The sequence below is a fragment of the Chelonoidis abingdonii genome, chromosome 1 (genome assembly GCF_003597395.2).
Source record: "Chelonoidis abingdonii isolate Lonesome George chromosome 1, CheloAbing_2.0, whole genome shotgun sequence".
In the NCBI taxonomy this organism is placed as follows: domain Eukaryota; kingdom Metazoa; phylum Chordata; order Testudines; family Testudinidae; genus Chelonoidis; species Chelonoidis abingdonii.
Genome location: NC_133769.1, coordinates 141,799,942 through 141,821,267, shown reverse-complemented (window position 1 = coordinate 141,821,267; position 21,326 = coordinate 141,799,942). Strand labels below are relative to the sequence as shown.

At 45.9% G+C, this 21,326-nt stretch overlaps 1 protein-coding gene across 1 annotated transcript in view; it reads right to left on the bottom strand.

The window, feature by feature from the left end:
* Positions 1-1,760: 1,760 nt before the first annotated feature.
* DYRK4 (dual specificity tyrosine phosphorylation regulated kinase 4) overlaps positions 1,761-21,326 on the bottom strand; it is a 90,241-nt gene continuing 70,675 nt past the window's right edge. The window contains exons 15-16 of the mRNA XM_075070795.1: positions 2,733-2,902; positions 1,761-2,209 (exon numbers count right to left, since the gene is read on the bottom strand). Coding sequence (XP_074926896.1) covers positions 1,950-2,209; positions 2,733-2,902 — 430 coding nt within the window. The 3' untranslated portion in view covers positions 1,761-1,949. The remainder of the gene's footprint in view (positions 2,210-2,732; positions 2,903-21,326) is intronic.

Below are 21,326 nucleotides of genomic sequence, written 5' to 3'. Positions count from 1 at the left end.
GTAGTTTCATTCTGGGAACCCCAGTACAGTCAAGAATAGCTGCAGTCCCAATTTGATCCAAATTGGAGCAGACAAATACACAAGTGTGTACCTCTGAGAGGAGAACAGATATTTTAGATGAGAGTAATCTAAGCATCTAAGTCACTAATAACAATAGCTAGGGAGAATGAATAATAATCAAATTCAAACAGCCTGAATTCCCCCTCTGCCATTCAATTACAATTCTGAAGGTGGTGATAGTCTGTTTTTCAATGTTTGATTGCAGGGATGTTTCAGGTAGTAATGTTGTGAGAACTACCAGGAGCGTCCGACAGGTCATCAGCATTTCAGTTGGATACTCCTGCGGTTCCCATAGTTTCCAGTGTCAAGCAGGAACCAGATGGTATGTAGAGCGTACCTCAAACAGTTTCAGTTGCTGAACTCTGTGCTCTCGCTATCTCTGACATCCAATTTATACTCTTGCCTTCATGCCTTTGCTGGCTCTTAGCAGTTCCTTGCACCCTTGCCCTTAGCACAAACATCTTCTAAGATACATGATATAGGCATACTGTATCTTCCAGGAGAGTTTATCTGGGAGAGGAATAGCTCAGTGGTTTGAGCATTAGCCTCCTAAATCCAGGGCTGTGAGTTTAATCCTTGAGGGGGCCCCTTAGGGGTCTAGGGCAAAAATCAGTACTTGGTCCTGCTAGTGAAGGCAGGGGGCTGGACTCAATGACCTTTCAAGGTCCCTTCCATTTTTAAGAGATAAGTATATCTCCAGTTATTTATTTAACACTTCTGTGAGGTCATTGATACAGTCAACCCTCTATTCTGTAGGACATCTCATCTGGTATAGAGCCTCTAGGAAGTCACTAATACAGTCACCCTGTATCCTACGGGACAGCTTGCCTGGCTTGGTCTTTTGTGAGGTCACTGATGTGATCATTCCTATGTCCTGAAGGACTTTTTCCCTGCCTGTAGAATCTATGTGTGATACTGTGACTCCAGTAACCCATCCAATTGCTCTTCTGCTCTGGAAACACTGTGTGATCACTGAGACGGTATTCCCTGTATCCTGCAGGACAACTCCCTTATTATTCTTATTTGTAACACCTATAGCCTCAGTCAGAGACAAGATCCCCATTGTGCTGGGTGCTGTACAGACATGTCAAAACATAGGCTAATGACTGGGGCTGGCAGTCATATAAATCTGATTTTGTAACGAATTAAGTCATCCTCTCTTTGAGGGCTCATTCACCTGGACATTGACTCTCTCTTTCATCCACCCTTCTGGTTTGTTATAAAAAGGGAATGAGATTCCTGTAAAAGGGTGTAATGCACACCATGGCTTGTTAGCCTTCTCTCCTGCTGCCTTTTATAAATACCTGGTCTGCAGTCTGCACCTCACTATAGAACTTAACTGGGGTTTCTAACTCTGTTCAGAGGTGCTGTCAATGGCCATTATCTGACTCTCTCTTCTCAGAATGGGAGACACTATGAGTTTGATTCTCCTCTCATTTACACTAGTATAAATCCACTAACCTCTGTAGAATTATTTCTGATTTATATTGGTTTAAATGGGATGAGATTCAGAGCCTATGATCTCTGTGGTTCTTTTAGGCTTTTAACTCCCCAGAAACAGGCATCCTTAAATGCAAGTGCCCAGTATAATATCAAGAATTAGTCTCTATCCACTTCTAGAGTCTCCTTTTTATTAAAAATATTGCTGTGGGTTGTGAAGAATCTCTGATCACAACATGAATGTTGGTAACGTTCAGGAACGTTCAATGCACATTCTGCTTTGGTTACCTGAACTAATCTAGGTTAAAAATGTCTACAAATGTGCACAGCCCATGTGTGGAGAGTTATAATTTAAAATGATGTTCTTGAATATTGTACAGTTAAATGGTTATCTACAAAACACACTAGGCAGGTATAGAAACCAGACCAGTAGCTGCCTGTGCAGAATGTTACTTAATTGGTGGTAAGAACATTGAATTTTTGTGAAGAGCTGTTTCACTGCTGCGTCCTGCTTTGTCTCTTTTGATAGCTTTTTCCACTGGGTTTTCCAGACCTTCCTCTGGAATAACCTGTTTGGTTGTGTTCTGCACTTTATTTTCCATTGTGTCTGAGGAAGATGCATTGAGAGTTAGTCTTTCACTTGCAGCAGTAGGATTTTCAGTCATTTCACATTTTGCTTTATCAACCATATCTTGACAGGTGTTTTCTTCTGTACGAAATAAAATAAAATAAAATGACAGTGTGAAACTGTAATGTGTCCGCAGGCCCACATTAAATTTGCAAAGCGCCAATCAATTATTTCCTCAGCATTTCAGAGGAGCAGAACCACCCAAGTCCCATGCATTTTTTTCTGCCCTAAGAACTAAAGTGCACTGTGGACGAATTGTAGATGCTGTCTCTGATTATTTTTCTACCAACATAACTGTATGAAGGCTCTTTCTGCATGAACCTATGGGACTTTAATTGTTATATTTACCTTGTCGGGCTGCAGATAAACCACATTACCCACAGGGTAACCAGGAAAGAAGTAGTGTGGCTAATGGAGGATGCTGTGGCTGTGGGTATGGCCAATGCTTCTATGGAGCATTCCATCATTTTACATTACTTCATCCTTTCTTTTTAACAAAGCTATTTGCTCAAACATGAAGGCCTCTAGAAATCATAACTGCCAACACATACAAGAGATGAACATTATTAAGAATAAAGAACTTCAAATATTCAGACTACTGCACCTCCTTGTCCAGGCAGTGTGTGTTTATGTACATTCTGCTTCTTCTCTAGTATGAAGAAGGAGCTTTCACTTGCAGAGTCGGGATTTTGTTTTGATTTATGTATTCTTGGTTCCTGGATCCATACATGCTGCATTGCTTCATCTGGAGTCATGCGAAGGGCAGGTTCCCACCTTAAAATATAAAAATGATAAATAATTATTGAACAGTTTTCTTATAATAGTAACATTGAAAAATACATTAAACTTAGGTTAGGCCAGAAAATACTTTCATTGTCTTCAGGAGTATTGAGCCACTAAGACATTTTTCAAATTGACAAAAAGTAAAAAAACCTGTTTGACTTTATCCATAATGCCATTTGCCAAAACCCTCTTTTTGCTTCTGCAAATTTGCCTGAGTTACTAATCAAATTCTGTACAGTATCAAACAGCCAAATTCTTACCACAGATCCGCACATGCAGATTACCATATTATCAGAGGACTCATTTTGTATATGTGCCCAAGAGCCTTAAAATCCTAAAACGACATTAGCTCCAAAAAAAGGTGTTAGAATTGAGCAGCAGTTGCAATTCATTTGCAGATAGGTATTTCCTCAATTAGTTGTACCTCATACAAACTGTGTCAGCTTCCATTCTTCTGACTAGTCTAATGTCAAAACTGTCCATGGTGTTCATTAGAGCTTCAAAGAGCCACTGTAAGAAAGATACTGGGCCACTGCACTGGAATGTTAAAGGGATGTTCCTCGTTAAGAGAAAGATTTTTCTTGTAACTAGATCACCGTTTAAAGCAACATAACTGCAAGTTGATATTTACAGGACAGCAACCCTACAAACAGAGTAGCAAATCCTGAAGCTGTTTTTGAGGGTTTCTTCAGGAAAGTAATAATAATTGGTAACAAGGATCCTGCACAGAAAGTGCTGAACATGGTCCAGAATTCCAAACTGACATAGTGCATAGATAACAGTAAAACAGGCAAGGGAGCTAATACTGCTGTCACTTACATGGGTGAAAATCAGGAGTAACTCCTCTGGAGCCAAGTTACATCAATGTAAGCGAGAGCAGAATCTGGTTCATTGTTTTCAAAATTCAATCCTTTGCTGGTTCAAGTTTTTTTATTTTGGCTGGTGAATAAAACATTGTTAGTGTGATTATGAACATCCATCATTCTGGTAAAAAGCAGGTGAGTATTTTGTGTGTAGGCTGGTAAATCTTCATAACAGTTTTGCAGCAGGACGCTACTAAATCCACCTTCCTAGCGTCTTTTGTTAGTCTCCACCGCTTCTATTTTTCTAGGTAAAAGATCACACTACACACCAGCATGTCTGTGAGGTGCAATCCGGGGAAGTGCTCAGCATTCTCAACTCTCAAGAGTTTTGCTTCTTCTGCCTCAGTTTGATTCATAACAGGTCACCTTTACTTTGTGATAACAGGGATACACTGGCAACGTGCTGGAAAGTCAAGTGCTGCACTTCAGTTGCAAATGAACGTACAGGGTTGTTGCTGTTTTTTCAGAAAAAAGAACAGAAGATAGCCATGATATTTGCTGGTACTTATTTATCATTTGCATGGCACCCACAGTGTGCAAGACAATTACTGTCAGGCATGAAGAGAAGGTTTCTATCCTCAAAGGAGACCTTGTGGCACCTTAGAGACTAACAAATTTATTTGGGCATAAGCCTTTGTGGGCTAAAACCTGGTTTTAGCCCATAAAAGCTTATGCCCAAATAAATTTGTTAGTCTCTACGGTGCCACAAGGTCTTCTCATTGTCTTTGCTGATACAGATTAACACAGCTACCACTCTGAAACCTGTCCTCAAAAGGGTTTATGATCTAGATAACCTACCAAAGTTGTATCTTCCTTGAAGATTAACAGAAACTATTTGCTATTTGCATTCACTAGCAATGAAAAACTTGCAGCTGATCAGTGTCAGTTAAGAGAACAGCCTGGACCAGTGGAACCCAGAGGCAGGACTGGCTCCAGGCACCAGCAAAGCAAGCAGGTGCTTGGGGTAGCACATTTGCAGGGGACAGGGAACCAACAGGAGGCTCTGGGAGCTGTAGTTCCTTGGTTAGCTCCCTGCCTATAAAGCCAGCCCTGGAGCAGGGAAAGAACTACATTTCCCAGCATTCCCTTGGCAGTGATCAATAGGAAAGGGAGGGGGAGGAAGTGAGGTAGCTGAGACCTCATGCTGCAGCTTACTGTGAACGGAGAGCTGACTGCTAGAGTGGGGTGGCACTGTGAATGGGGAACTAGTGTGCTCAAGGAGTATGTTAGAGCAAAAGGAATTTGTTAACTCCTTGCTTATGGCAGTCCTCTGCTTATCATCCCAGTATCATCCCAGTTAATCTTTGCACGTATGTAACTCTTCTTAGATGCACGTAGGCAAAATACCTAGGAGAAAGATGCTAAACAGATCCAATACTTATCTGTAAAAGGAATTCAAAGAATGTATGAACTAATAGAGGTTCTGCACGTAGAAATGTTTGTAACTAGTATATAAAGGTTGTTCTGAGCCAGTAAGGTGTGTCTTCTTCCTTTGGCACTAGCCAAGAAAGAAGCACCCGCTCAGCTGACCGAGAATAAAAGCTTGGTACCCGTCTTCCTGTCTTCCGTGCCTCCTTGGGGTAATTGACTAGCTCCAGGGGAAACGAGCCTATTTGGCTAACAAAATGGCGACCGCGGCAGGACTTCTCTCCCTGTAGGGAGCGCTGACCGGCGGCCGAGGGCGATACCGAAGAGTGCCACCCTGAGCGTGGTTTGCTCAGGCTTTTGGGTCGTCACAATCGGCCGTGGCGGCTGCGCCCCCTCTAAAGAGAACTCCAAAAGACACGGAAGCAAGACGGCTCCAGAAGAAGGGGAAGTCCAACTGCGGACGCGGCCACTCCGGGCGGTAAGTGCGTTTACCTCCTGGGTTCGAGGAATAACGCCCCCGAAGTGTGGGTTGGATGGTGGATACCCTCTAGGCAGCCGGTGAAAGGGGAGGTATACTGACATTTGTTGTAGTTTCATACATGTCTTGTTATTGTGTTAGTAAGTAAATAAGGAACGGCCCATGCATAATACTACTAACTCTACGAGTCCGTGGGCCGTTCTGGATAATTACTGGGACTTAGAACAGCCTCAGGGATTGTTCTTGTTTATAGGAGGAGTAATCTTGTTTTTCCTTTTAATGATGTATTGGAAACCGAAACTGTAATTGACTGAGGGTTTTTGCGTGAAGTAACACTGACCAGGTCTGAGCTTAAGCTGACTCCAGCCGCCCCAAGACTCCTGCGAGGGGAACCCAGTGACCAGGATATCTTGATTGCAAGGGGGGTCAGCCAAACCTCGTGACCAAGTGTATATCTAAATTAGAGCTAGATCCCTATCTCTTCCTTATCTCGAACGTTGGATAAGAGCACGATGGGGTCCGGACAGAGCACTTTCCCGGACACCCTGGGATGTATGTAAACAACTGGAAGGCGTTTAGATGCGCCAGGCTGATTATGGAATAGCACTATGTAAAGATAATCTTGTAAAGTTCTGTACCCTTGAATGGACAACATTTGGGGTAGAATGGCCCGAGGGGGGACGCTCAGGCCAGAAACTATACAGGCAGTACATAGTATCGTGACTCGGGACGGGCATTGGGACCAATACCCCTATATAGATATTTGGCAGGACCTGGTGGCCAATCCTCCCCCATGGTTGCAAAAATGTAAGGCACGAACCATTAAAACCTTACTGGCCCGTGCCCCTGTTAAGAAACCCTGTCCTCCTGTCAAGAAATCCTGTCCACCAGCTGTAATTCCCTCGGCCCCTGATCCTATGCCTCCTCCCCCTTTGTATCCTGGCCTCCAGTTCTGCAAGCTCAGATTGAAAGCTCGCCCCCCCCCGCCCTCCGTGGCCAGCGCTTCAACTGTAGAAATAGGGGAAGGACCAAGCGACCAGGCAAGGGGTGAGTCAGACAAACCAAGCCCTCTTGAACGGGAGCCCTATAACCTTAGGAGAAAGGTTGACTCAGTGACACCCAGCTCGGGACCCCACTCCGAAAAGGAGGGGTGTGGAAAATGGGATCTACTTATAGTCCTGGGGACACTCAGTTTACCCTTACTAACTCCTCAGGCGAGGATGACTCAACACTTCAAATGCCTCTACGGGAAGTTGTAGCCCCACTGGTGAGCTTGCTATGGTATATGTTCCTTTACCCACAAGTGATTTGTATAACTGGAAAACAACAAAATCCCCCGTTTTCGGAAGATCCCGCCCCACTAACAGCGGTATTTGAGACCTTAATTGCGGCTCATAAACCTACCTGGGGCGACATGAGGGTCGCTCTTAATACTCTATTAACTGCAGAAGAGAGACGTTTAGTCTCTCAAAGGCCGCGAGTGGTTAACTGTTGAACTGAGGAAAACCTCGGACGAGGTGGCTGCGTTGTTGCCTGAGAGCCCCCCCGACTGGCCACAGGATAAACAGCCAGCCTAAGCATAGCGAATATGCTGCGGCATAGTGCAGGGAATGAAACGTTGCATCAGAAAAACCCTAATTGGTCCAAACTGTATAGTATAAGACAGGAAAAGAACGAAAATCCAGCTGCTTTTTATGAACGGCTCTGTAATACTTGTAAAAGATATACAGACCTAGACCCTGAGAGTGCTAATGGGAGACAGGTACTAATCCCCCTATTTATTGGACAGTCTTATGAAGACATTAGGAAAAAGTTGCAAAAGTTGGAGGGGGCGTCGGGCAAAAAATATAGAGGAACTGTTAGCAATTGCTTTGAAGGTTTATGATCGAAGGGATGATGAGGAACGAAAGAAAGGGGCCCGCGCTTTGGCCATGGCCCTAAGGGAAGGATATGAGGAAAGGGGGGACAAAGTTAAGGAACGGTCAGGGCCGTTGGGAAAGGGAAAAGGCCCCCGTCTGGGTCGGAATCAGTGTGCTATCTGTAGGGAGGAGGGACATTGGAAGAATGAATGCCCCCGGCGACAGGCCACGGGAAGGGAGCATAAAGATAGAACCCGCCCCGTCCAATCCTCTATAGCAATACAGGATCCCGGGGAAGAATCCTCCCCATAGGGAGGCCGGGGACCCAGCGGCCCCTCCTGGCAGCACAAGCCGCCAGCCTGGATCCCACGGTGAAAATTAAAGTGGGGGGCCGCCCAATTGAAGCCCTTATTGATACTGGGGCTACCCTTAGTTTGCTCCCCTTAATAAGGCTCCCCGAGGTAGAGCTCAGGGATGTGCCATAGTCCAGGGGATTGAGGGACAAACTACAGCTTTGGAAAAAACTTTGCCTCTTCTTGTAAAAGTAGGGAACCGTCAGATTTCTCACCAGTTTGTTTGTAGCCCCTCCTGTCCCATAGCACTCCTTGGACGGGACATTCTTACTAAATTGCAGGCAGAAATCTCGTTTGACAATGGAACTATGGAGGTCAGGCTCCTAAGCAGCAAGCCTCTAATTACCAGATGCCCTTGTAAAGGCTGGAAGTCTCTCCCCGGAGAGCCGGGGAGCGATAAGGACCAGCTGCCGGGGGTTCACTTGGAAGTTGGGCAGAGGAGGGAGGCGTGGCCCGAGCCAGGAATGCTTCACCGGTACATATTTCTCTTAAGGAAGGAGCAGTCCGGTCCGGGTTCGACAATACCCCTCAAATTGACCACACAAATCGGGTTTAAAACCTCTCATTCAAAAGTTTCTGCAATGTGGGTGGCTCATAGAAGGCACGTCCCCATATAATACCCCGATTATGGGGGTGCCTAAGCCTAATGGACAGTATCGATTGGTACAGGATTTGAGACAAGTTAACAAGCTAATAGAAGCCCCCTATCCGGTAGTCCCAAACCCTCACACTATTTTGGGACAAGTCCCTGAAAATCACAGCTGGTTCTCTGTAATAGATTTAAAAGATGCCTTCTTTTCCATACCCCTTGATCAGGAATCTCAAAAGCTGTTTGCCTTTGAGTGGGAAGACCCAGATACTCACTACAAAGCCCAGTATCTCTGGACTGTCGTCCCACAGGGACTTACCTGTGCACGACCGAGATTTTTGGCAGCCAGCTAAAAAGAGACCTCGCTCCATTCCTGGCTAGTCATCCCTCATGCAACATAGTCCAGTATTGTGATGATCTGCTTTTAAGCACTGAAACAGAAGCAGCCTGTAAGGAACAGACTATAGAGCTCCTTAACTACCTTGGGCACAGGGGTATAAGGTTTCAAAGGAAAAAGCCCAATTGGTTAAGCAGCAGGTTACCTTTCTCGGGTATCATCTGTACCAAGGACACCGTAATTTGGGCAAGGAAAGAATTCAGGTTATACTTGACAGCCCTCAACCCCGGAATCCCCGTGAATTAAGGGCCTTCCTGGGACTGACTGGCTTTTGTCGACTCTGGATCCCTGACTACGGAGGAAAGGCTAAGCCATTGTATGAATCCCTCACTAAGGAGGGTCTGCTTTACTGGGCATGGACCAGGGAAATGGAAAAAGCATTTCGAGAGCTTAAAAAGGCCTTGGTTCAGCCTCCCGCTCTAGCCCTTCCAGATCCCCGGAAACCATTCACCTTATACGTTCATGAGAGAGGAGGGGTGGCAGCTGGAGTCCTATGCCAGAAGGCAGGACCAACCTGGCAACCCATTGGATATTACTCAAAAGTATTGGACCCAGTTGCCAAGGGGTGGCCTGCCTGTTTACGGGCCGTAGCGGCTACCGCCCTCCTCTCGTTCAGGAGGCTGAGAAACTGACCCTAGGCGGAGACACTGAGGTTGTGGTCCCCCCACGGGGTGCCTCAAATACTGGGAACAGGTGCGGGGGAAAAGCATCTAAATCCCAGTCGACATACTAGGTACGAGGTGGGGCTTTTGCTGGCCCTAATTTAACCTTTAAGACGGTTAGTTCTCTTAACCAGCTACCCTGCTGCCTGATCCCCAGGCTCCCCGCAAGACCAGCCCCATCCACGACTGTGTGGAGGTATTGCAACAAGAAACTAAACCCCGCCCTGACCTTTCGGATTTGCCCTGGCCCAACCCCGATCTCGAAGGGTATGTTGACGGGTCTAGCTATGTGGTCAATGGCAAGCGGTTTACTGGAGCGGCAGTAGTGATTAAGGATAGAGGAGTACACAAGTTTAAACTTAGCCCTAATCTGTCTGCTCAAGCAGCAGAGCTGGTAGCTCTTATAGAGGCTCTCCGATTGGGAACCGGGAAAACTCTTAATCTGTATACTGACAGTCGTTATGCTTATATGGTGGTACATGCTCACGGGACCCTGTGGAGAGAAAGGGGATTCATTACAGCTTCGGGCCAAAAGATTGCACACGGGAGCCTCATTAAAGCGCTTCTTGAGGCCCTGATGCTTCCCCTCCGAGTTGCCGTGATACATGTGCGCGCCCATGGAAAGGCCCCTGAGGCGAGAGCAGCGTAGATATAATCAGCTGGCTGACCAGGCTGCAAAGGAGGCCGCCCAAGACGGGGCCTCTTGGCTTCTGGTGGTTCAAGATACAGAGGCAAGGACCCCTCCTCCCCAGTATACAAATGAGGAAGTCTGCCACGCGCAGGCTGCAGGAGCCAGGCAGGTTTCCTCTGGGTGGTGGAAATTACCTGGGGGGGAGATCTTTGTTCCTCGACCAGTGCTTCAGGAAATTCTCCGGCTGTTACATAAAGACGGACATATGGGTCGGGAGCAATGGTTGATTTGGCCGCCCGATCTCTTAAGGGACTGGGCATGCACATGGAAGCCCAACGAATTGTTAGTAATTGCCCGGTCTGTCAGCAAACAAACCAAAAGGGGTGCGGCCCTCCTGCCCCAATGGGAGGACGGCCTGGGCTGCCTCCCGTTTCAGAGATGGCAAGTTGATTTCGCCGGGGTGCCCCTTGCAGGGCTATAAATACCTACTTGTGTTTGTTGATCAGCTCACCGGATGGGTAGAATGCTACCTACTACCCGGCACTGTCAGGCCCGCGCTGTCACTAAGGCTTTGTTACATGAGATACTTCCTCGTTTCCATCTCCCGAGGTAATTGAGTCTGATCAGGGAAGCCACTTTACCTCAAAGTGGTTCAACAGGTTTCCCAGGCCCTGGGTATACAGTGAAATTGCATACACCCTGGAGGCCACAAAGCTCGGTCAGGTAGAGAGAATGAATAGGACTCTCAAAGATACTCTTACTAAAATATGTGCAGAATCTAACTTGAAGTGGCTTGATGCTTTACCACTCGCCCTTACCCGCATTCGAAGGGCCCCACGTAAGGGTCTCAAACTTTCACCCTTTGAACTGGTCTTTGGGTTCCCTCCCCGAATACTCGTCCCGGGTACCGGAGGATGTGAACTGGGAAATGGGAAAGGACTCCTTGTGGAAGCAGGTATCTGGGTTGCAATCTGTCTTGTTACAGCTGCATCGATACGCGGCGCCTTTCCAGGCCCTTCCCTTGGATCAGCCTGTACACCCGTTCCAGATCGGTGACCAAAGTCCTTGTCAAGAAGTGGAAGCGTGACCCCCTCACCCCACGGTGGGACGGCCCGCACACTGTCTCGCTCATCAGCCAGACTGCAGTTAAAATCCTTGGGAGCGACAAGTGGACGCACCATACACGGGTAAAACGGTTTTTAGACCCTAACCAGGTGATCAAGTCAACAGAAGAGGACACCAGCCCTCTGTCCGCCCGGCACCGGAAGCCCAGGGTGGCACAGGCGAAGACTCCACCTGGGAGTATCAAGGACTGGACGGACTAAAAGGACTGTTTAAAAGAAGGAAATAATGAAGCTATCCATAATATTTCTGCTTATGTACCCCCTACTACTGCTATGTTGGGAAAATAGGTTTTTACAATTAGGGGAAACAGTGGCAAGTTCCTTTAATCTTAGTAAGTGTTGGGTATGTGGAGGTCCAGGAGATTTAACCGAGTGGCCTGGGTAGCCCAACCAGTGCAACCCACAAATGGTGGGTTAGTAACTTAAGTATAGTACACGATGGAACGGGAATATGGACCGAGGATAGTAGTCCCTGGCGACTCTATTCTTCCGGAATAGGCACCTTTTGCCTTAACCGGACAAGACGGGAGGGGTACATTTAGGGGAAAGCAAATGTGATTGGACTCTATCCCTAGGTATGATTGCTATGATTCCAACTGTAACACATATGATTGTTCCAAATACCAAGGGCGATGGAACCACACCCATGTGAAACTTACTAATAATAGCTGGGTGAGATGTTCCTACCAGCATCATACGGGCGAAGGTTGCAAGGCAGTAGGATTAGACGGGTTCTTTGATGCTATCTTTCTAAGCTGCCAGCGGGACAATACCACTAGTAAGGATCATGTGGTACGGTGGCATCAATGGGCATGGCAGCACTATAATGGAACCCGGACCTTCTTCAAGTATTTTTGGTCTAACATCGACAAGCCCAGATTAGGCTGCTTAATTGTATTTGGAAGGCAGGGGCCGGAGCATGGAAATGCCAATACTGTGACTCCGATGGTGAACCAACCGTTATGGGGGCACCTTTCCGAGTCGGTAATTCTTTGTATTTTGACGAGACAGTGGAGGATTCTGAGACCTGGGATGGTCCCTTTGCTAATGGGACTTGGGCCCTAAAAGGTCACTATTGGATTTGTGGCCAATATGCTTACAGAAGGTTGCCTCCAAATTGGACAGGTGTATGTTACGTTGGGTATATTAGGCCCCTGTTCTTTCTACTACCCCAAATACTGGGGAAGTAAATTGGGAATCAAAGTATATGATGATCTAATTAGGGAAAAGCGGTTTGTGGACTCCTCCTTGGCCGCCGGGAGCTCCCAAAAGTGGGGAGCTCAGGAGTGGCCTCCTGAAAGAATCATAGAACACTATGGACCGGCCACATGAACCCTAGTGAGCTGTTATCTGGGGCCAGGGAGCCCATTTTATAACCTAAATCGAATAATTAGGCTACAGGCTGTTTTGGAAATAGTCACTAACCAGACAGCCACGGCCCTTGACCTTTTGGCTGATCAATCAACTCAAATGAGGAATGCAATTTATCAGCACCACATGGTCCTCGATTATTTGCTGGCAGAGGAAGGAGGAGTTTGTGCAAAATTAAATGAGTCCAATTGCTGCTTACAAATAGATGATAATGGAAAGGTGGTAAAACAGCTAACAAAGGAAATGAGAAAGTTAGCCCACGTCCCGGTCCAAACATGGGGCGGGTGGAACACAGACTGGTTTACCTCCTGGTTACCACAAATAGGTTGGCTACGAAGGGGTTTCCTCTTTGCTATATTTTTCATTGCAACCCTATTAACCCTAGCTTGCTTTGCTCCCTGTTTAGTGGCACTATTTAAACGTATGGCTAATCAAATTGTGTATCAACGAATGATGGCGCTGTATCAGCCAATAAAAACTGAGGACTGGGGGGTTTGAAGCTCTCGAAACGCTTTTTAAGGGGGATTGTTAGAGCAAAAGGAATTTGTTAACTCCTTGCTTATGGCAGTCCTCTGCTTATCATCCCAGTATCATCCCAGTTAATCTTTGCACGTATGTAACTCTTCTTAGATGCACGTAGGCAAAATACCTAGGAAAAGATGCTAAACAGATCCAATACTTATCTGTAAAAGGAATTCAAGAAATGTATTGAACTAATAGAGGTTCTGCACGTAGAAATGTTTGTCAAACCTAGTATACTAAAGGTTGGTTCTGAGCCAGTAAGGTGTGTCTTCTTCCTTTGGCACTAAGCCAAGAAAGAGCAGCACCGCTCAGCTGACCGAGAATAAAAGCTTTGGTACCCGTCTTCCTGTCTTCCGTGCCTCCTGGGTATTTGACTAGCGCCAGGGGGAACGAGCCTATTATGGCTAACAAGTAGAAGGTTTGGCCCAGATATCCCCTTCAAAGGGGATCCCCCAGAATGGATTCAGGATACTGGTGTGACCTCACCTTGCAGCCTCCAAAGAAAAGATTAGGGTGGACTAAATGGACAGTGCCCTCTCTTATCCGAAGCCTACGCAAGGGAGGTACATGGATCCCACTAGAATTTAAAATGAAAAAGTAAGGGAGGGAGCTGTGGCTAGAGGAGCTGGCAGCATTAGAATACAGTACAAGCACCATGGGAGATTCCCACTTCTGAGCCATGAAAGCAGAAATTTAATTTTCCTTCCAGATTTAGCTAATATTCAGCAAAAGGGAATCTAGCACCTGGCCTCCAGAATTTGAACACCTCAAAAAATTCAGGAGTGCTCAAGCTCAACTTTGGGCAGCTGTTACTTCATTTCTCCCAAAAATCAAATATACTGATTCACTGTAACTTGCTGTAGAAAAGTAGTAGATAAAATTGAGCAAGAAATGCTTCCCAGGTTATTAGGACTGGACAATTATGGCTATTTTCAACAGCCATTGCCTTTTTTTAAAAGTTTTATTGTTTAAAAGGAAGACAGTGATTATTGCATTGGGGCAAATTCCCCCATAGAAAAAAGGAAAGAGTGGGGGAACAAAAGAATAATAAAGGGCACCTCAACTTTCCTCATTTAGGTAGGACAGTCTTATAATATGCATCCATATCCTCCAATCACACAAGCTGAAAATTGTTCCACTTTACTGCAGCTCTGTAACCATATGGGAACCAATCCTGTCTGTGTTCTGTGCACATCCAAAATTCCTGCTGAATGACCTGCCCTGGGAACGAGTTACCAGTGACCCAGGGCTGGGGCGGCAGGAGGGTGTGGGTGTGAAGGGGGGCAAGAGCTGGGGCAGCAGGGGGCGTAGGGGGGGAGAGCCCAGGGCTGGGGCAGGGGGGAGCACAAGGCTGGGGTGGGGGGACAGCCAAAATTTTTTTGCTTGGGGCAGCAAAAAGCTGAGAGCAGGCCCTGCCCCTGGTCGATAGGAATCTAGTCGAATAACTGGCGTAAAAAAATGCTATTGAATAATTTTTGAAACCTTCCCATCTACAGTGGCCCAGAACAATGTTTCATTTTTTCATAAATAGAAGTAGTAAAAAGAAAAAAACATCCCTAGGGCAAAAGGCAAAGACTTGTCAGGGATTAAAAAATTGTTAGGTGGCAGGAACAAGAGTTGTATTAAATGACTAATTTTCATAACAAAGAGAGGTTAATAGGTGGTTGCCCCAGAAGTGGGATACAGGCCAGGCTGATTTACTATTATTATTTAACATGTTTCTTACAACAGTGCCTAAGGACCAACCAAGAATGGGACCCCATTGTGCTAAGCATACAGAATAGTAGATGGTCCCTGCCCCAAAGAGCTTACAGTCTAAACAGAGAAGACAGACACAGGATGTAGAGCTTTATAAACATTTACTAATTAATCCTTTCATCACCCCAATGAGTTAAGAAAGTCAGTATTAGTATTTCCAATTTAAAGACAGGGAAAACTAATGTGCAGAGAGATTCTGTGCCGGGGTCTACTTGCACTGTGGAGAAGTCTCACATTTTTTGCGGGTTGATCACAGTATAAGTAGCAAATTTTGAGATGCATTCATATAGTATATTCCATGCCACCCTTACTTCTACATTGCTGCTAGCGGCGGTGCTGGCTTCAGAGTGGGGCATCTGGCTAGCAGCCGCCTCTTTCCGGCCACCCAGGTCTGAAGGCAGTGCAGAAGTAAGGGTGGACAATATTGCAACGCCCCCCTACAATAGGCTTGCAATCCCCCTTTGGGTCAGGACCCCCAGTTTGAGAAACGCTGTGTACTTTTGTATACTCTTACCCTACAGTATAGTGTAAAAGTACACAAAAGACCAGATTTCATGGGGGAGACCAGATTTCTCAGTCCATGACAGATTTTTATGGCTACGAATTTAGTAGACCTTTAGTTATGTGTCTTGCCCAATCTGTACTGTACTTCATACTAAATACAATAAAGTGTTTAAAAGAAAAAAGAACTTAGGAGCTTCTGACTCCCGGTTCGATCTCTCCCTAGGGATGTGTGTCCCTAGCCCCCACTCTGCAGTGTCCATGATAGGAATGGGTAGACGGCTAGAATAGCTGCATACCCCGCATACAGGGAGAAGAGATTGGCAAGTTTTCAACAGGACAGACTTATTATTCCCACATTCATTAACATTATTATTGCACCCCACCATATTTCTGTCCAGAGGGAGTGCTGTACAAGTGGGACTACACTTTGAGACACAGATAGCTAAGACTGAAAATATTCAGGGAAGGGCTAGAAAGACTGTGAGACGTAACAGAAGGACGTAGATATGAAAGAATACAGAAGTAGAGTGAATTTTGAAAATGCAAAAGCCAGAGGGGATTGACTGTGGTATTGAAGCTTCGAAGCACAGAGTAATAACTGATCAGTTCCTCTTATAATATGAGAACAAGGAGTCACTCAGTGAAATGAATTGGTATGTATTCTGAATACAGTTAAAAGCAAGCACTTTTCACAACATGTACTCAGTTTTCACCATTCTCTACCACAGAAGTTCACAGAGTCAAAGACTGAAGTTGTTTAATGAAGTGGGTTTAATGAACTGGATAATAAATAAATGAGCAGTTATTTACACTACGAAAATTGACGCGCATGCTCATTCTCTGATTGCCAAAGGGCTCAGAAAAGAATTTTCTTCCTCTTGTACAGCCCTGTGCAATTGCCACAGTTCATTATGGGTGATTTTAAACTTCCTCTGCAACTTCAACTAGTGGCCATTGTTGCAGATAGGGTATTGGAATTGGGGGATCAACGCGTTATTCACTGTGACAAATTCTATGTTGTTTATTTTGGGTGCCCAGAATTGTGTATCAAATTTTAATAAGGGGTCTGATTTACAGGAGCTGCTCGGAAACCAGAGCTTCCAGGAGGTTACACTGATGTCCCAGGGAAGCTGTAAGTACTCTGCACATCTGAAAACCAAGCTACTTATTTAAATATGGATTTTGGTTCCTAACTTTGGGCATTCAAGTGTGAAAATTTTGGTCCTCCCCAGGTGAGGCACTATTCATCATTTTGTCTTGCACTGAATCAGGCTTCTCAAAAAGTACAGATCAGTGCATGTTCAATTATCAGGATTCCTCTAATATCTTCATTTGGGATTCATATTTTTCCCCATTAAAGATCTTTGTTCTCCTTGCTGCCAGTGCAGCTACTTTATCGCAAGCAATTCTGTGCCCATAATGATGTGCAGTGCTCACCCAAGACTTGATCCTGTAAGGTGCTGAGCGCAGCCTGTGAGATGCAGAACACCATAAATTCCCAGTGAAGTTAACATGAGTTTAAAGTACTTAGCACCTCATAGGTAGTGCTTAACACCTTGGAAAATCAGGACCTGACTCACTCCCGACAGCAAATCAGACTACCTCTGCAATGCTCCCAGGGTACTTTAGTATGAAGGTAGAGAATCTTAAATTTGCTCCAAAAAAGAACAATTACTTTCCTAACAGTAACTGTGGTTCTTCAAGATGTTTTGTGGACATGGATTCCACTTTTGGTATGCATGTGTCCCACACATGCAAGATTGGAGTCATTTGGCCAGCAGTGTCTGCTGGGGGTGTGCCTTCACCCTAGAAGTCCTTGCACCCCTCCCCACCTGAGGACATAAAGGGCAGAGAGCAGGACCTTAGTTCCTTTGCCAGTACAGAATTCCAGAGGAATAAGGACTCTGTAGTAGCAAGGATGGAGGGTAGGTTGTGGGATCCATGTATATGAAGCACCTTGAGGAACCACAGTTACCATAAAGTAAATATCCTTTCTTTGTCGATTTTTGTCCACATGGATCCCAGTCTTGGTGTCTAACAAGTAATTGATTGTTTGCTCAGAGATGGGTGCTAGGAGTCCTGCTGGAACAAGGATTATAGGTCAGCCCTACCAAAGTGGAAATCCAATCTGGAAGCCTCTACCAAAAAATAGCATCTTGTATAAACATGGGCTGAGCTCCATGTAGCTACCCTATACATTTTGGAAATAGGGACATTCCTCAAACAGGCAGCTGAGGCTGCCTGAGTTCTAACGGAATGATCTCAAACATGGCTAGGTGGATCTACTCTGGTTAACTCATAATATAGCCTTATGCACCTGGAGACCCACATAGATAACCTTATGAGGATACCATCTGATTCTTGAACCTATCAGCAAAGGACACTAACAGTCTAGAAGAGGAGCGGGCAAACTTTTTGGCCCAAGGGCCACATTCGGGTATGGAAATTGTATGGTGGGCCATGAACGCTCACAAAATTGGGGGTGGGGGAGAGGGCTCCGGCTGGGGGCGTGGGTTCTGGAGTGGGGCCAGAAATGAGGAGTTCAGGGTGTGGGAGGGGCTCAGGCAGTGATGCGAGTGGGGGGTGAGGACTCCGGCTGGGGGTACAGGCTCTGGGGTGCAGGAGGGTGCAGAGCCTCCTGGCTGCCCCTATGCATAGGAGCCAGAGGGGGGACATGCCACTGCTTCCAGGAGCCGTGCAGAGCAAGCCCCCGACTCTGCTTCCCAGCTGGAGCTCGAGGGCCAGATTAAAACATCTGAAGGGCTGGATGCAGCTCCGGGCCATAGTTTGCCCACTCCTGGTCTAGATGTATTCCTGAATGATTTTGCCCTGCTAAGTGTGACAAAATCAGACCTGACAGTTCTGGAGGGTGGTTGAAGGCAGGTATATCAGTCTTAGAATGGTTAAAAAGCCCTTTTTGCACCAAACTGAAAGAGATTACCTCAGATTGATTATGGACACTTGAGTCTAATTAAAGGCAGCCTATGGCCTTTAAAAACCTCTTCTAGTGAGCAGGAAAAGGGAAGAAGGATGAGAGGCAAGCTACAGAAGAGCTGTGCACAGTGAGGGGAAAAGGCTTTTCTTAGGTAAAGAGCTGCTTTTTCCTATAACGGGAAATCTTGTGGTTATTTCTGGTTGGGGAGAGGGCTTTGGTTCCCAGCATAGGTGGGCCTACAGTGGTTGAGAGAGGGTAGCTGCCCACATAAGAAGAGGCAGTTCTCCACTTAGAGTTAGGAAATGTATTTTGTGTGTGTGCGTGTGTAAAGAAGCCCTCAGGCCAACCCTGTAAATGTTGTAAATAAACCAACATGAAGTATTCAACCTCTAGAGTGGAACTGATTTACCCCAGGCCCCCTCAAAGTCAGAGGGAGAAACACAGCCCTGATGTGATGAAAGAGGTGCGTTGTCGCATAAGATAATGGGATAATGCTTGTAGTACATCAAGTGTTTGAAGTTTTGCTTCCCTCGGGGTTAAGTGAGACTTGGGAGGGAAAAAGACTGGCAGCTGAATGAATTGGTTTGTATGGAACTCTGAAACAACTCTGGGCAGGAATTTGGGATGAGGCCTGAGAGTAACCCTGTCTTTATAAAACATGATATAAGGGATTCATGATGAGGGCCTGCATCTCCCCTACCATTCAAGCTGAGGTAATGACTACTAAAAAGGCAGTCTTCATTGACACATGGTATAGGGAACAGGTTGTTAAGGTCTCAAAAAGGGGTCCTATTAACCCTGTTAATACTATACTGAGGTCCCAAGAGGGAGGAAGCTACTGAACTGGGAGGAAAACATGAGTTAGGCCCTAAAAGAATCTTGCCATTGCAGGGTGAGAAAAAAGTGTGGCCCTGGATAAGAGAATAATGTGCAGATTTCACTGTTAGACAGACCCTTACGGAACTAAAAGAAAGTCCAGATGGTTCCAGGGTTAGTAAGTTGTCAAGAGCATTGTCTAGGGAGACAGCTGGTGCTGAGATGCCCAAACAGAAAATCTCTTTCAATCAGCTTTGAGGCTTTTCTGTTTTGGAGCAGAATGTTCTGAGCTTTTGCTGAACAGCGTCTTTTGGTGGACATCAACCAATCAGCATCCAGGCTGTCAGGTGTAATGACACTGGGTCCAGGAGTAGGATTTGAGCATTGTTCTGACAGAGGTATTGTCAGCATTGTCAGACAGAGCAGGTAAGGTGATTGGGGGCTGCAATGAGATGTTCCCCAGATCCAAATACCAGAAGTGCCTGGCCCATGCTAGGGCTGTAATCATCATCCATTCTGGATATTGCCTCCCCTTGCTCAGGACCCTCAGGATCATGCAGATCAGCAGGAAGGCATACATCAGTCTCAGTGCCCAGGGAATAAGAAAGGCATCTGACAGGGGAGGGAGGAGGGATGAGCAGGAGATGAGTCTCTACTATGTCCTAGTGGAGAAGATGAAAAGGAATACACCTCCTTAAGTGGGGGTGGATTCCCCACTTTTGGGTGTGTTAGGGTGCTTCTGCATCCTCTGTACATGGGTAGGGGAAGTAGATGGCACAGATGTATCAACAGCTGAATGCTGTACTGTGATCTGGGTGACCAAAGGACTAGTTAGCACTGCTGATGTTGTACAAGCCAACAAGAGGGATTCTGATACTTGGCCCACAGACAGGGCATTGAGTGACAAATAGGCCATAGGAGCCAAAAGGGACAGGACCAAAGCGCTTGGTGCCAATGTGCTGGGTACAGTGATTGCTGAGGAGCCATTGACGGAGGACGGATTTAGCCTGTAGTGCAGGCAGTCTTTTTATAGCTGGTACTAAGGTGGCAGAGATACCCGCTGTAGGCTGCTATCCTGCTGTAGAGCTAGAGACAAGACTAATACATGTCAACTTGGGTCTCAGTTCTGAGGGTCCCAGAGAGGGAGACTTATGCTTCTTCCTATCCCTTTGTGAAGAAGTCAGCATGTGGACTGAAGCTGACTACTGAGGTCTCTTATCAGGGCTAGCCGTGTTAGTCTGTATCTGTTGGGATCTGTAAGGGTTAAGTAGAGACCTGGGAGCTGCTGGTGTGATGGTATTGCATTAGAGAGTAAAGTCACAGGCAGGAACTATTTTTTTGCTTGATAAATAAGTGTCATCCCTTGCCCTCCCCTTCAGCTTGTTGGGGATAGATAAGCTCGCAGCTGCATAAGGAATGTGGGGATCTAAAGATACTTTTTGTGTAAAGCAGTATTATTTCTCCCTCCCTTCCATTCCCAGCTACATAAATGAGCCCTTGCTCATGGCCACTTCCTCCCTCCCCTAAGAATTGCTCACCAGGAGATTTGTGGCAACAGATTGTTGCAAAGAAATGTATTTTCAAGGTAAAAATGCCAGTGTGATATGCATAATGCTGTGCACAATAGATAGAGGTGGGTTTACTAACCGAATGGGTGTTTTTATTACTTAATAAAGGTTTTTGGGGTGTTGTAATGGATGTAGACATGTACATACTAACTTAAACAAAAAGAATGTGCTGTAACTAATTCAGTGCTTACTGGACAACTGGGTCCAAGGGAACAAGTATCACAATAAAAAGTCCTGTACTCATATCCACCTCTGGGTCAGCCTGCTCCTTCTTCTAACAGTACCCACAAAAACAACAAGGAGACCAGTGGCACCTTAAAGACTAACAGATTTATTGGGACATAAACTTTCATGGGTAAAAAACCACTTCTTCAGATGCAACCACTGAAGAAGTGAGGTTTTTTACCCATGAAAGTTTATGCCTGAATAAATCTGTTAGTCTTTAAGGTGCCACTGGTCTCCTTGTTGTTTTTGAGGTCTGTTAGACATTTCTGCCCTGGAGCTTGAGATGAGTCACAGTTCATTGGGGCACTAGCTGAGAGGGACTGAGCCGTAGCTACAACTTTCTCTGTATCTGACAGGGCTTTCACGGAGACCTCCAGATGAAATAGCTTTAG